The following is a 16,332-nucleotide window of genomic DNA, read 5'->3' as shown; positions in this document are numbered from 1 at the left end:
AGTGTCTGCCTTCATTTATCTTCTGTTCATCAGTTCAGTTAGAATTATCCTGGCCCAACAGCCAGGAAAACAAATGTGAGCAGTTCCTTTGTGTAGATACCTAAAACAGGTCTTTCTTCCAAAAATACAGTGGAGGTAGTAATGCCTTGCACCACTGGTGGCTGCAGAAGTTACAGAGGATAGAGGAATTCTCTGTTCAAATCCCTCCTTTCGATGCTGTCCTTTGAACACACACTTTGTGTCACTCAGTTGAGCAGCCTGACCTGCAGTCTTCCCTGCAGAAGCTGTGCCACTGTTGAACCACTGGATCAGTGAGCATTGTGACTTTTAGATAATCATGACACTCCTCCAGAAGGGGAAAGTCCTGTCCCAAGAATACAAACTGTGCTGAAATACATTCAGCTGATATTAAGGCTGTGGAAGAAGTTGGATTTTCAGACTGTCTTGTGAAACTCGACAAACAGCACCTTCCCTGTGCAGCCTTCTGAGGCTGAGGCACTTCCCAGGTGCCTCTGTTTATGGCACCATTGAGACTGTGCTGCTTCCTAGGAGCTTGACTGGCACAAATGTGAACCTTGGAGCCCACAGATGCCCTCTGGCTATGCCTGAGAACAGAAAGCATTCTGTATTAGCAGAGGACTAACTTTGTTTGTTTATTTTCCTTCTGGTTCCAGCCAGCATTCATGCTGTCAATGTTTTTTCACTTGAGAAACACAACAGAGCTGCTTGAATTCATTTGAGATGTTTCCAGAAACCTAATTCCAATTTGATGACGCAAAAGCTGCGGAACTTGTGCTGTCTTTCATCTGGAAACTCACATTTGTGTGGGCAGTGACCTTTTCACAGCGAGTACATGCTTCCTCTTATCTACCTTTGGGCATGAGTGGTTTACTTTTCTGTCTCGGTTGCCATTATTCTTTTACCCTTTTTTTTTCCTTTTTTCTTTACCATCTTATCTTTTGTTTGTCTGTTTTGTATAGTAAAGCTATTAGGAGCTTTTTCTTGCCATTCAGAAGTATTTTCCAACTAAAATAATGAAATTAAAATAAGCTTAGATTTTACCACATTTCTGCCTGTATTTTTGCAAAAACCCTCTCAGAAGATTTCCTTCTTTGTCCATGTGTTTTTATTTTACCTTTCCTCATTCCTCACACAAATGCACCTCTGCAATAGTTTGTTTAAATCTTTCAATTCTGCAAGGCACACATGAATTATAAATGTGAAAGATACTATACACCCCAGAGCTGTTGCTGTCCTTTGCCTGGCAGCTTTACTGGGAGAGCAAAGCTTTGACCTACTTAGTGTTGAGCTGCAATAATGTTCTTCTTTTTATTTTTTTTTTCACTTACAGTAGCTAGGCTAGCCACAGAAATAGCTTTTGCTGTTGAAGAAATGAAGACTTCTTAAGGTCTCTGCTGTAAAAGCAGTTTCATCTCTCCCTTCAAGAATGAGAGGTTAAATACATTTTAAGTAATAAAAATATGGTTTAAGTAATAATAACACAGAATTTTATCAAATTAATATTACAGCTTATTGTTTTTCTAAGGGTTGGAATAGCTAATTGTCATCATTGGGTAAAGCCTCCTGGGTGCTGGGGTGAATTGTCCTGTAATGCTCATTGGCACCCTTCATCATCGGGGTTGTTGTTCTGTGGCTGCATCTGTATTGAGAAAGCTGTTGATTTCTACAGGTCTGCAAGCCTGCATGCACGTCCTGGTCATGTCCTAGTTCCAGGCTCAGACTGGAGAGCTGTCTATATCCTGGAGACCATGGAGAATAATCGTGGTATGCCCCAAAAGCTCAGCAGGGGCAGGGAGGGGAAGCAGGACCCCAAGCTAATCCCTGAAGGCAGGTAGAGACTTTTAACAGAGCAGGGAGATGAAAGTTGTACAATCAGTCTTGTGTCATTAAGGATGCTACTCTTGCACTGCCAAAAAGCTGCTTCCTCATGAAGCCAGAGCAGTACCGGTGACAGTACTGCCAGTGCCCTAAGAGCCAGAACACGGCCAAAGGTGCTGTAATGCAGCTCTAATGCTCGGGGCCAGCCCCTTTCTTTTGCTTGCGTATGAAGAGAGAACTCGAGGCTATGACTGCAATGCTTCGGCAGATCCAAAGGAGGGTTTGAACAGCTGGAGCAGAGTGTCAGGGCAGAAGGAGACAACTCCTGGGCCTGCTGAGCTCTCCATTCCCCCTCCTACCGCACATTGCCGTGCTCCTCCCTGCTGCTGGCTCTCTCCTGGCAGGGTGGAAGGTGCTGACTAGAAGCCTCACCACTGGGCAGTGCTGCTGGGAATGGGGAAGTACGAAGGGCCTTAGCAATATAGTACTCAGCATCCAAGTTCATTCTTTTGTTCCTGTTTTTCTTTCCCCAGTATCTGTTCTACAGATCAGTCTGGGAAAAGACCAGAGATACAAATCAGTGGCTGCTTGTAACATGAAACCAAATTTGTCTTTTCTATGCAGTGTGAGAAGTTCTCAACGAGCAGCTTCATTAAAAACCAAATCAAGTTTTGTAGAAATACTGGTTACTCTACTAACTGCACAGTCTGGCTCCCTCTAGTCCTGAAGAGACTCATCATCCCTGACAATGGGCTAACATCCTTACTAAGGTTGCCAGTCTTGCACAGGTGTTACACTTCCCAATGAGCACTGGGACCTTAAGCGTGATGATATGAAACCTTTAATCATTAATTGAAAACAAGCAATTTGTCCGTGATCTTAGTTTGACAATCCATAAAATAGTGCTTCTTCAATGACAAGTTAGCAACTCGGTTACAAAGAACAAAGTTTAAACAACACAACAGCTGTATGCACAAAGCTACCACGTCTTTTTTTGTTTTTTTAATCAGGAAAAAAATTTATTTATAAAAACGTCTCATTTAACTTACTGTCGAGTCTCTAGCTGAATACAGTGGTTTAGAACACTAACAGCCCATGCTTTTATACAGATTAGCCAAAGCATGAACATCAATGAAAATTAACCCCCAAAAATAACTTGTTGTTGCTTTATGTTATGAGCCACAACTGTGTTAAAACTGGAACAGTAATGAAAGCAACACAAGAGTTAAGAAGCACAGTTGCTTAAAGAGTATAGGAAGTGTTTTCTTTTGATGTCTCAGAATAATAAGAAAGTTAGAAATGGCAGAAACTCCTCTGTAGATTAGTCCATAGAAAGCATTGTCTCATGGGGCTTTGGAAAAGTCCTGTCTGGTGGCTAATGCACTAGGGCATGATGAGATACATTACAGAGCCCCCAGGCCAGTAACTTCTGAAGACAGCCTAAAATGTAGGAACAAAAATGAGGAAAAGAAAAAAAAAAAAAAGGCAAAAAAAAGAAAAAAAAATCTTCTCACTATTAAAAAAATACCACTTGAGTACAACTAGCATAGAACAGCATTTCAGTGCAGGCAAGTTTTCTCACACAGAGGTTGTTTTTTTTTTTTTTTAAATGTCAATTATTGAAACAGTTACAATAGTCCAGAACAATTTTACAGCAGTTTTCTAGAGCTTTTAAATAGCTGTGGTATCTTGACATTACTCCCAGTTTTTCCTTCATTATATGCAACCAAAAAAAAAAAAAAAGAAAAAAAAAGAAATAAAAAGAAAAGAAGCCACAAACAAACAAAAAACCCCCACAAAACAACAAAAAAACCCCAACAAAACCAACCAAAAACCCCATTTGGATAAGTGCAAATTGTAACAATGGCAGTTCTACAAATGGTTACAGTGACAAAACTTAGTGCAAAGGTACTAAGGTGAAGAAAAGCCCACAGAATACAGAAATGACACAAAATACTGAGATAGTACTTAGCCCTATACATTAACACACTTTGAAATACCATGTTTTAAAAAGTATTGCGTTTGCATTGTGTTTTTAGTTTATATTAAAATGCACTGAATACAGTTAAATTGTTAAAGCTTTGTGTCCAAGGAGTGCAGAGTGGATGAACATGGCAGGCTAATGGGACTGGATTTGGAAGTGGTGAGGAGAACAATATTGCATTACTGAGTTATGCAACAGAAATTAAAAAGAAGGTGGATGGACAAACATAAAATGCAGTTAAGAACTAGTTCCAACAGCTGGCAACCAGCCACTCCATTCCCCAGCTCTCTTGGCTTTGGCTGACATTACCTGTCTTGTTTTAGTTAATCTGAACATCCTGAAGTGCTTGGTAAAGGGATGGGATCTGTCCAGGCAGCAGCCTTTCAATAACCTCTAAAATGCTGCATGTTTTTCATGATTACCATACAACCTGGCTGCATGATTAGTAGCGAGTTGAGCAGGGATGTATTTTGTACAGAAACCTAATAAAAAACGGTCATTTTGGCTGAATAAAACATACACGAGAGAAAATATCAGTGATGGCATCTGGTTTGTACTTTCTCTGAAGTACTTACAGAAATAAGTACTGTGTCGGTATATGTAAAACATCTGAGTGCAAAAGGAGGAGCCTGCATTCTTCTCTCTCTCTCCCTCCCTCCCTCAAGCAGAGTTCTTAAAATTATGTTTTTCCAAAGCAGAGAAAAATGATTGCGCCCTTTAAAAGAATCACATGGAAAGGAACAGGTGCCTGATATTTTCTCCTTACTGTTTTACAGTCATTTTAATTTAGCAGTTTTTCTCAGACCAGAAGGATTCCTTGTATGCAGAAGTACCTAAAGTTGGTACATCCTAACTTCCATCTCCTAGGCATAGGCAGATTTTGGGACAGGGAAATGGGGGTCTCCAGGCCTTTTGGGAGCAGCAGAATGACTGAGGGGGCCAGCAGCACTTCACAGGGGCACTAGTGATCATCGGAAGTGCCGGATTTGCACATTCTAGCAATAGAAAAAATACATCAGAGATGCCAGTTTGCCGTAAGGAATTGTTCTGCAGTTGGAAGGATCCCTGCAAATTGATCTAAGTGTATTTTTATGCTGGAGCAGGACCTGGCTATATCACCACTTTGCCCCATTTACGTTTTTCCTTCTCTTCACTGTAACTCCTTGCTGGGCCGGGGGCAACCCTGCCTTGTTGCAGGGCCAGCCCTGGCCGAGCCCGTGTCTGGGAGACAGAGCCCGGGCTGGCACCTGCTGGCTGTTGGAACTAGTTGGAAGGTGGTGCCTGGTGTTAGGCGTTATGGAGAGCGGAAGACGACTTGAGTTGGCAACAATTAACACTAGCAATTGAACAGAAAATAAAAGATGCCGTATTGTTTCCTTGATAACTAGGATCTACCACAGACTCTTGGCAGAGCTGGCAAAGCTTGCATTGTGTCTCATCCCTTCAATATGGAGCAAACTTCTGGCGGTCAGATTTCTTAACCCCGCTCGTCGAAGGAATTTTGGCAGTGTAAGCGGACAAACTCCCCGTGGCCCCCGCGGCGGCCGCGGCATTTAGTGCCAGGAGTGGGACAGTTTTCATGCCAAGCAGACTGGAGACAGGAACGGCATAGTGGGTGGTTGGCAGAGTTGGTAGGGGAGGGGGGGTACTGACGGTAGCGGCGGAGGCGGCCGCCAGCACGGCCATGGAGGTGGGGGTGGAGGTAGGGGTGGCAGACTGAGAGAGGTTCATGTTGAGGTCAACAGGGGTCGTGACGGAAGCGGTCTGGGTGCTGACTTTAGCCATCTCTAAGCTGCAAACGAAGAGAGGAAGAGGAACAAACAGGTTGGGAGGGTTCAGCCAGGGTGGTGGGGCCGGGAGAAGGAGGAGGAGGAGGAGGAGGAGGAGGAGGAGGGAGGGAAGGAAGGAGGGAGGGAGGGACAGCAACCACGAAAGGGCAGGATCCAGGATTAGATCGGTGGACGAGGGGGACAGACGAGTGGGAGGGAGAAGGGGGAGAGAGAGAAAAAAAGGGAAAATGAGGGTCAAAGGAGGAACATGTTATGTGTTAAAGAAGAGAAATAACAAAAGGGTTTTCCATGATTTGATGGGGAAAATATTACTGAGACTCTAAAGTTCTTTCAGAACAGAAAAAAAAAGAAAAAGGAAGAGGGTATGGGGGTGTTGCTAGTTCATTTTACATATGAAAAAAAAAAAAAGAAATCTAAGGAATGCAGGTAATGGCAAAAAGATGGAAAAAACGAAACTTAAAAGAAAACTTAAAATAACTATGAAGTTTACTCCCCAGCACTGATATGGTGAATTTTGCTTTTCAAAATTAGGGTATTTCTGAAAGGGGGACGCGGGGGGTTTTGGTAATTTTTTTCAATTTGTCAGTTTTGTGACATAAATAGTATCCTTTGTCATTTTGCTAGGATGAGAGGAGACTGAGCAACAATTTGCTGCTTCCATTTAAGGCATAAAGTTTTGGTTGTTTTGGTTTTTTTGTTTTTTAAGTGAGTTAGTTTTTCATTTCATTCACTGTGAGGTCAATGTGCATTTTTCATATAAAACAAACCAGATTAGCCAGTGTGTTCACTTTGGTTTGTACTTTCCCCAGACTTTTTTAAAATATCACAACAAAATATTTATGCAATCTAATTATAAGTAAATTAGTAAAAAGGAACACTGAAGAACACCCCGGCTTGCACAGCAGTGGTATCCTTCCTGAGCTTGTGCAGTGGTTACAGTGAACATGACAAAGCTTTCCAGCTGACAGACAAGGTACTACATGGATACAACAGACACATCTGCAGACAGACCCCGCCAGCACCAGGAACTTTGAGACTGACCCGACCTCCGAGCCCAGGGCAGTGATGGGCTCTTGGGAGGGTGTAGGAATCAAACCACCTTCACTTTAACTCCACCCATCAGCAGGCAATATGAGTTTGGCCCACATACTCCTGCTTTTCTGTACATTTTCAGACATTAAAATACAGTAATTCCAAGGACACACTCTTTTCTTTGTATGCCAAATAAAATAAATCAGCCCTTTGCCCATTTGCTTGCTGCAGCTTGTGCACTGGCCTTTGGGTTGGCAAATAACACAAATACTGATTTCAGGATGCTTTTTGCAGGTGAATAGCTGGGAGCTATGGCAGCCTAGCATAGAAATAGGACTATGGGTTAGAAAACCTTTGCTGGCTACAGTTACATGTATATTCCTAGTAAGTTTGGGGTTGTCTTTTTGGCAATCACTAACTTGTCAGGCTCCTGGGCTTTGTCCTGAGGTGAGGTGAGGAGCTGTAGCAGCTCCTTGCTTCCAGAGTAAAGTGCCAGCAAGCTGCTGGCTGGCCATGCAGAGGACTTGGTGCTTTCTTATCACAGTCCATCAGACCCAGGAAGGCTTCCCAGCACAGAATTTGTGCTGGTCCCTGTTAGGGACTGGGTGAGCAGGCTTGGAGAGCAACTGTAGCCAGACTGCAGGCCAGGAAGGAAATTTGGTCCCCCTACAAAGGGCTTGGAAAAACCTCTCTTTTCCTCACCTTAGACACAGTTTTCAGAGTAACAGCCCCAGAGAAAGGCAATGACTAGCGCACTGCCTGCCTTGTGCAAGGATGCAAAGATCAACCAGTGCTACATAGGCAGTGGGGATACTGGACTAAAGCTCTGCTGCTGATGGCAAGTCTGAAGGACACCTGAAATGGGTCTGAGCTGGGGAGAGGAGTGTGGAGGAGAGGGAAATGCTTGAGCACCGAGCTCCTCTTCTCCACAGAGAGGAGGAGCATAAACACCTCAGCAGCTTTTGCTGGGAAGCTGGAAGGAGTGCATCTTCTGTGAGGAGCTGGGAGGGAAGGAAGGTGAGTGCATGAAATTCAGACTCTTTTGAGGGAGGTGAAGTTTTGATTTTCCTAGCCCAAAGTCTTTATCTGTCCCCATGGATGAGCAACTCCTAGCTTTTCTAAGCAGAGAGAAGAGCACCCATGTGCTGTTGGCCATACTACTCGCCATCTATTCACACAGAGGTGTTTATGTCAAGACCACTGAATCAGAAACTCCAACTCCACTGTACAGTCTCGACTTGGGGGTGTAGGAGCTACAAGTGATATCTTAATATGCTTTGAAAAACTCAGTTTATACAGGTGGATTTTTTAGTATTATTCAGTATTACACTGGGAGGGAGGCTCATAGAAAGACAGCGCAGGACTCAGGGTTTCAATTATTCCAAATTTGTCTACTGTGCATTTATCAAAAACAAAAAAATCTTTACTGATATGGATGGGGGGAGGGGGGTGAGGTGTTTGAGCCTAAGTTTTTCCTGCACCAGCAGGGAGAACAGATCCCACAGGCCAAAATGCTGTTGTTGGTAGCAGCCATTCCAACCCCCTCTCTCTGGTTTACTCTCACAGGTATGACTGTAGCAGTAATTTACCCTGTTTCCCATTTATTACTGGTGGCAACACATATGACTGGAGTTCATCAGGTTAGCTATCAGCTGTGCCATGGCAGTGGCAGTTTCCCAAACCAACTGTGGATACAACGTTACATGTGAAAGCGGGTGAGGCAGCCTTCATACAAAATTTCACAGTGACAATTTTACACTGTCCCTTTACAGGACCTTTACCGCACCTTCTGAATACATACACTGAAGGCCATATCCTGCATTACCTGAAACTGGTGAAGAGAACAGAGCAGGTGGGGCTTTGGTAGTGCTGTTGGGTCTGTGAATGAATCTCTTGCAAAAAAATACCTTCAGAAAACTGCCCTTCAACAAGGAGCAAGTGCTGCTGGCTAAGTTCATTTATAATCCAAAGTCAGATATTACACAAGAAAACTAAACTGCAGTTCAATCTTAATAAAAGCAAGATGAAATTGGGTAATGAAAATCTAGTTACTACAGTGGAGACCAGTTAAAGAGGCAGAGGGCTTTACAGGCAAAAAGACATTTCTACTGCAAACAAGCTAAGACACACTCTATTCATACAGAGGCCAGCGCTCGGGTAAGCAATACAGAATCAAACCAATACTTTAGAAAGATTTAAATCTCTGTCTTGATATTATATCAATATATTTATATATCTATAATTTAGAATATACTATGTACATATCCAACACCAGATTGCAATAAAATTCTTAAAGCAAGCTGATAAATTATTCTATAGATAGCAACTTTGGTTGGAGGATAGCTTAAAGATACACACAGTATGTTTCAGGATAGATAGTTTTGGTTTTTATATCTTATGTTGATGAAAGACATTGGTTTATGCAGAAATATTGGCCCTGGAAACTGATTCCCGTGAACAATACATCTTGTAGGGGAGAAAAGATCTACCTTATGCTGAATGCTTATACGGCTGTTATTTCTTATAATTATTATTTTCATATGCCAGACTGCACTTTGAGCAGTCTAAGTGCTGTACTCGTCTCTTCCTCAAAGCTGTTTTATGCCACCATCTTTAAAAGAGAGGCGTCACTTGTGGCAGGTTTAGGAGGTGGCTCCCAGCACACAGAGGCAGCAGCAGCAGCCTGGCTCTGCACCTCTGTCCTGCCCCAGCACCTAAACCTCGCTAGAGCAAACCTCCCACCTGCCTCACAGCTTCCCAGTCTTCCTCCAGTGCCACTGAACTCGCACTGCTGCTGTGGTGGCACCTGGCTGGACAGCATTGTCTCATGTGAAAGGAGATGTCTGGAACAGTGTCACTTTTTAAAATGAAAAAGCCACCTTAATTGCCTATGTTACCTTTACAACTTAACTTATTACATATTACTTTAAGAGTCTTCATTTACAAATGAACTCACTTCATCTAAATACAGTTCCAACACATGGTACATAATAATATATGATGGTTTATTGTAGATGACGGTAACAAATAACTTCTATCTAGAAATTTAACAGGAACAAAATACTTTGTTTCTGGTTTTACAGGGCATAGATAGAGATCCGTGGTATATGACTGCTGAGGAGTTTTCTTCTTTGCGAAAGTACGTTAAAAGAAGACCTCATATAGATCCCATTCCACCACAAGAATCATTAAACAGTAATCAACAGAAGTGTGAGAGTTCACAGACTTTTCTAAAGTGAGTCAAACAGTTTTGTTCACTAGAGTTTCTGTCTCTGGTGAGAAGCTCACTGCAACTCCATTAATAAGTGCATTACTTTATTTGCATGCTTTAGCTGTCTTCAAGATCCTAAATTGTTATCTTCCGAGATCCAGATGCATGCCATATGGTGTTTGTGCAACTAAAAATGAAGGGGTCTATTCTCGTCTCGATGTGTGGGGAATCCCTGAACACCAAGAGAAGAACATATCCTTAAGGGTTAAAGGAGGGAACACATTTTTATTTGATTACAGGGCTTACGGAAGTGACTTATATTTGCTACAAAGAATATAAATCAAAAGAGCTGTAGGTTGCTTTAAGATTCTGGCAATGGTTTATCTTAGTTTTCACAGTGCCACCCCTATATATATCTTTCCCTAGGAAGCTGCTTTCAGACTAAATTATAAAAAGCAGTAGTTTTCTCTGCTATAACACAGAGCTGTACAAACATCCCATTCCTCCACTCCAACCATTGCAGTGGTGCTCTACAAAACTGGGATGAAGGGGAGGCTGGACCACAGGAAGTTGTAGACTGGCTGTGTCTGCAGCTCCCACATAAATCATATACTTTGTACTACCTTGACAGCAAACACAGTTAAACACAAAGCTTGATTCACATCACAGTATTTTTGGAGGGGGGGGGGGGGGGTGGTGCAGGGGAAGAAAATAAAAGAAAAAAATGCCATAAAACATAGCTACTCCCCCTCCCCCACCATATATTTGCCTCAGTACAGTATTTACAAGTAGATCTATGAGACAGCGCTATATCCATTGCACTTTCTTCTCCACATAATTGCAAATGGAAGTGGGATCAATTTTAATATTTTTCTAAATAATCATATAAAAACTGTCAAGAGACTTAAGCCATCACTATGGCTTAAGTAAACAGCCAGTGATTTTATTAATTCTGGGACCAGGAAGTGGAGAAGCAGATAGTCTCACTCTGTCTCATTAGGGAATGCTTCTTACAGATTTGTGGTGCTGTCTCTGAAGAAGTAAATCCTGTGCCTCTTCAGCAACCTAATGTCAGTTTATCAACTCTGAGTGGCAATTTCCAATTGGTAAATTAAATCTATTTTGCAATCTGTTTCACTATATTTGCCACTCAGGACAGTAAAATGGGTCTGTGAAAAGTATTTTCCTCTAAACAATTTATGATTGTCATTTCATTTAATTTATCCACTGATATTTTAGGTGGATGCTAATATTAGTATTCAGATTTTGCAGCTTTTGTCATTCAACATGTACCCGGAATCGCACTGGATTAAGCTCCTTTCCATATAAACCAACAGCAAACACAGGTTCTAATGATACAGGCTTTACAAACCATTAGGAATTGAATAATACTATGCAAAATGGACACTGCAAAGCAACTTTCTGGATCTACCCAGGACAGACATTTGCTGGAGAGCAGACAGAGCAATCTCGCAGAAGCATGATCACTTACAAAGCCAACTTACCTTGCATTAATGAGGTACTGTGCTAAGCTGATGTTTGCAGGGGATCCTGTGATTGTAACTTGTCGTTCTGCGGAGCCTTCTGTGGCATTAGCAATCTTGATCTGTGCTCCTGACATCTGCCTGATTTCATTTATCTTACTGCCTTGTCTGCCAATAATGCAGCCTATTAACTGGAGTGGGACAAAGACTGAGATTAGTGCCACAGACACAAGCAAAAACCACTTAACTGCAATTTGTAGTATTGCTAAAAAACATGGTTATGAGCAGCTCAGTAGCAAAACAAAAATATTTTTGCTCTGCTGTTTGGAAGGAATCACTAGTGCAGTCTATTGGCTCTATGGTCATATGCTTCTAGATGCAGTTTTGCTCCTACATGGTTAAGTCATTATCTTATTTCTGGTATTTCAAGACTATTTCACTGTCTCCCATGGCAGGAAATGGAGCGTGCTGTGATGTTGAGAAAACCAAACCACAGCCCTGCCTGACTTGCCAGTGGCAGCAGCAAGACAAGAGCAGCAGCTGAAGTCAGGCTGACCATCCACAGCTGCTGCTTGTGGCTCTGCACCTTTCCAGAGCACTGACAGCCCTACACCTTCTTGGGTATACGTGGTTCTTGCTTGGCCAGGTACTGTGCATTAAAGTCAGTGGGATTTACAGCTCTCTGACTGCAGGCAGAAGCAGGCATAGGAAGAGACTGAAATTTGTCTGCCTTCCTTTACAGAAACTTACTAAAACTCTTATTTTGTGAATAGAACTGAGCCTGAGCTGTATGTGTGTGTATGTGTGCCCCAGGGTGTTGTTCCTCAGCATGGGGAGCCCCCAGGAGCAAGTGGGCACGGAGCCAACAGCTGAGGCTGAGAGGTTTTGGTTTCTGTAAGACTGACGAGGGGGGGTTCGTTCTGTGCTAAGAAAGGATGGGTGCTGAGAAGCTCAGCCATGGCCAGAATGAGTAGAAAATAGAAACTTTGCTCTACAGGTCTATTGATGCTGGGATTTTGCCAGTTTTGCAGAAGGATATGCCAAGATGTAGAGACTGCCCTTTCTCTTCCACTCTCCCCACTGCTTCAGGCTCTGACATATCACCCTCTGTGAGACTGTAGTACTGAGTAACTGGCCAGAAACAGATTCACGTTGTCCAGACATTTTATCAAAAGAAGAAAAATCCTCCAAACGCAATCCTTGCTTCACACTCAGGGACAAACAGAAAGCCAAAGTGGATACCCAGGCAGCTGAAACAAAGACCAAGTTGTGACGAGCACAAGAGGAGCAACCACGAGGTGGGGGAAATGGGGTGGCAAGAAACGTACACAGGATTTCCCATCCTGTTACAACAGGCGGGCCTTGCCTGTCCTTATCCCAAGGATCTCTCTCAGTGTGTGACTACACAAGCCAGTGCAGAGGACTGGTGTGACCTTCACCAGGAAGCCTCTGGCCTGTGTGTGCACCAGTGTGCCTGCACTGGCTACCTGTGGGCAGCACAGGGATCCTTAAGCCTCTCCTTCTGATGCCTCAGTCTCACTGGCCTCCATGGTCTGCAGGGAGTGAAGCTGGCACAGGAGAGGAGGGCACCAGAGCCCAGGCAGAGAAGGCACCTGCTGGGTCACATAGCAAGCTGCCACTTGTATGAGCTGGGGGTCCTCCAGTGATGCCCAGCTTGACCCAGGTGGGTCAGTGCAAAGAATGTGCTGTCTCCTAGCTGAGTTTGAGTTAGGTAGTGAGGATTCAGTTCACACTGGTCAAGGACTTGGTGATGCTGGTGTCTGGAAGAGAGGTTTGGTAACCTTTGGCCTGAAGCTCTCCCAAGTCACACTTCATCCTGTGACAACAGGATGCTTGGACACCCTCTGCAAGCTGTGACACGGCCTATGGCTCGTGCAGAACACACAACTCCATCTGCCTTGCAGGAAGGATAATAGTGCTTGGGGTCTCTCTGGGGTGCCTTTCTCATTACATGTTACATACACTGAAATTTGAGCAGTATCTGAGTATTCAAAAGCTGATGTGTTCTTGAAGAAGTTCAAGGGACATTTGGTTATGGGCATTTGGTTTTACATAAAGACACCTGCCTGAGATGCCTTGCTCTGAGATGGAATCAGATGGAAACTGCATCCAAACACCTCTGGCCCATTTGGGAAAGGAGCCAGACCTACCACAGACTATACCAAGCCTACTATACACTGTAGTCTAATACTAATACTATACTTACTAATAAATATTAATATCAGTGGCACAGGGTCCAGGAGGCCTATCACTTGTGGTGTCCCCCAAGGTTCAGTACTGGGCCCAGTATTGTTTAACTTGTTCATCAATGACTCAGATGAAGGGGCAGTTCAACAAGTTCCCTGATAACACAAAGGTGGGAGGAGTGGCTGATACCCCAGAGGACTGTGCAGGCCTTTAGAGGGACCTTGACAGGGTGAAGAGATGGGCAGAGAGGAACCTTCTGAAATTCAACAAATGTGGGGGCTGACCTGCTGGAAAACAGCTCTGTGGTGAAGGACCTGGGAACAACAAGCTGTGGACAACAAGCTGTCCATGAACCAGTAGTTTGCCCTTGGGACCAAGAAAGACAATGAGATCCTAGGGAGCATTAGGAATAAATAACACTGCCCCCAGATCAAGTGAAGTCATCCTGCCCCTCTACTCAGCTCTGGTGAGGCCACATCTGGAGTGCTGTGTCCACTTCTGAGCTACTCAGGACAAGAGAGACATGGAGCTCCTGGAGTGGGTTTGGAGGAGGGCAACAAAGATGAGTAAAGGACTGAAGCACCTCTTTTATGAGGAAAGGCTGAGGGACTTGGCCTGTTCAGTCTTGAGAAGAGACAACTGAGAGAGGACCTCATGAATGTCAGGATCTGATGTGCAGGAAGTTCCACCTGGATGTGAGGAAGAACTTTTTTATTGTGTGGGTGAGCAAGCACTGGGACAGGTTGTCCAGAGGGGTTGTGGAGCCTCCCTCACTGGAGATATTCATAAACCATCTGGACACAATCCTGTGCCATGTGCTTTAGGATGACCCTATTGGAGCAGGAAGGTTGGACCAGATGACCCCCTCTGTGATTGTCTGAATACTTGTATTATTAATATCTATAATATACACATATGTACATACACACATATAGTATGTACATGTATATGACTCTCTCAAGACTTGTTGGGAAGAGCTCACATCAGATGTGCATCAAGCCCAGTAGTCTGTCTCTGACTATGGAAGTAGCCCACCCTTAGAAGGAAAAAAACAAAGATAAAACCAGTGTGAGGCATAAAGTTTTCACCGGTAGTTCAAGTTTCCTCCTAAGGCTTACAGACCACCTGAGCAGTAGCTGCTATCTCTGTCTTTATGCTCTACAGTCCATCTGTCTGACAATTTATTTTTGAACCTGTTTCTCCTTTTGCTGTTCAAGGGCAATGGCAGTGACTTGCAGACCTTGCTGATGTGTTGTTTGTAAGTATCACCATTTGTTTGTACACCCCAATATTTCAGCTGGTGTACCCTCCTTCTTGATCTGTGAGCACCAGGTAAAAATGTTTCCCTTTCCACTTTCCCTACACCACCTGTGTCTGTCCTCCCCAACTTCAATATACCTCATTTCTTCTTGTGCCAAAAAAACCCTCCAAACAAACCAACCCTAAAGCACACGTTCTGCTTTTTGCCTTTTTCTAGCTTTACTCTGTTCTTCAATAAAGTTCTGCTGGCACGAATGGAAACAGGACTAAGTCAGGAGTCTGGACTCTTAAAGGGTGGGATTCGAAGGTCTCCTATAATTCCTCCCACCTCCAAATTACTGATGCTGATAGTTTCTCCCAATATGCTATGGGGTCTCTGGCCCAGGTACCTCTCTTCCATTTTTTTATCTTCCCCGTAATGCTAAATATAAATGCTTTTAATTATTAATTTATTTATTTTCCTGTAATGCTAAAGCACTAACATTGACTGCCACAGGAAATGGCATGGAGATTTTAAACACTGGTAAAAAAGAATCAGTTTCCTTTCTTATAATGTAGTGATTGTGAAAAGGGCCAAGAATTAGCCACTGCAGCTTGGTATCTGCTGTCAGGAGCAGAGGGATTGACCACACCTGTCTACAGGCACTCATGGTTCCCCTGGTTCCTTGCTGCCAACACACAGCAAGTTCATTTGCCTGTGCATCAGCTGAGCAAACTGATGCTCATCATGAGTGAGACTCTTCAATCTCTTTTCAGAAACATACTGGGCTGGAACTCTTAGTTTCAGGTTTGGGTTGGTCTGTTTTGTGTTTTTTAACTAGAAGGTCTGAGGCAGAGTACTCTATAGGGGGAAATATCTCCTGAGGCAGATTAAGGTTCTTTACAAACTTGCAGCAGGGCCTCGAAAAAGATGCTTAAATACTTAAAAATACTTAAATACTCTGTATCTCTTAAGAACAAAACAATAATAATGTTAAGAAATTTCCTTGTCACAACAATGCAAAATCTGGACCATAGTACTTGCACAGACTTTGCAATAAGCCATATAGAAAACTGAGAAGACATATGGGCTGCTCTGAGAACATTTTATACATAGGGGTCCCACTCACTGGCAGGGAAATATTTAAGGTACCATAGGGAAATAAAGGCAATTCTTCATGTCTGCCATATCCATCTTGGATGGATGGACACTTCTCTTTCTATGGAGTAGTGATCAGATTTACAGCTGCCTTAAAATGTTCTTGGTGCTTCTGTGGGGTAAGTTGCTTTCCTGTTGCTTGTCCCTGATGCCTCCCCCACACATATGCAAAATATGCCTAATTTTTATGAGACAGATTTTTAAGTTACTGGTTCGTTCACTTACTCTCAATGGATGTTTTGGGGTATTGACTTAAGAAATCTTAAGACATCTGATATCTACACCCAAGGATACCATCTATTCTTTCTTTTAAGATTCTTTTAAGGACCTGTTTATGCTACTTTATTCTGGGATTTAGGTGAAACACATTTACATTGTGCAACTTC

The 16,332-nt window shown here is 43.2% G+C and overlaps 1 protein-coding gene and 1 long non-coding RNA gene across 13 annotated transcripts in view; one reads left to right on the top strand and one right to left on the bottom strand.

The window, feature by feature from the left end:
* The window catches only part of LOC106855662 (poly(rC)-binding protein 3-like), a 501,269-nt gene that overhangs the window by 8,555 nt on the left and 476,382 nt on the right, over positions 1–16,332 (bottom strand). For 6 of the 11 annotated variants that reach the window (XM_088171732.1, XM_088171723.1, XM_088171749.1 and 3 more), the window contains 2 exons: positions 11,362–11,531; positions 3,429–5,615 (listed from right to left, as the gene is read on the bottom strand). In XM_088171732.1, coding sequence (XP_088027858.1) covers positions 5,267–5,615; positions 11,362–11,531 — 519 coding nt within the window. In that variant the 3' untranslated portion in view covers positions 3,429–5,266. Of the gene's footprint in view, positions 1–2,664; positions 3,280–3,428; positions 5,616–9,629; positions 10,089–11,361; positions 11,532–16,332 lie in introns of those variants that run through there. The other 5 variants (XM_088171756.1, XM_088171761.1, XM_014880512.2 and 2 more) reach the window with 3 other exon arrangements.
* Positions 5,798–14,425, top strand: LOC148225354 (uncharacterized). Of its 2 annotated transcripts, none has more exons than XR_015806164.1 (3): positions 5,798–8,497; positions 9,729–9,880; positions 11,796–14,425. It is a non-coding gene; the product is annotated as an uncharacterized LOC148225354 (long non-coding RNA). The 2 variants fall into 2 exon arrangements; XR_015806161.1 differs by lacking the exon at positions 11,796–14,425 and adding an exon at positions 9,978–10,221.

This window comes from Sturnus vulgaris, chromosome 1, assembly GCF_052056855.1.
Source record: "Sturnus vulgaris isolate bStuVul1 chromosome 1, bStuVul1.hap1, whole genome shotgun sequence".
Classification (NCBI taxonomy): Eukaryota; Metazoa; Chordata; class Aves; order Passeriformes; family Sturnidae; genus Sturnus; species Sturnus vulgaris.
Note: the sequence above shows the minus strand (reverse complement) of the source record. Positions and strands in the feature narration are given on the sequence as shown.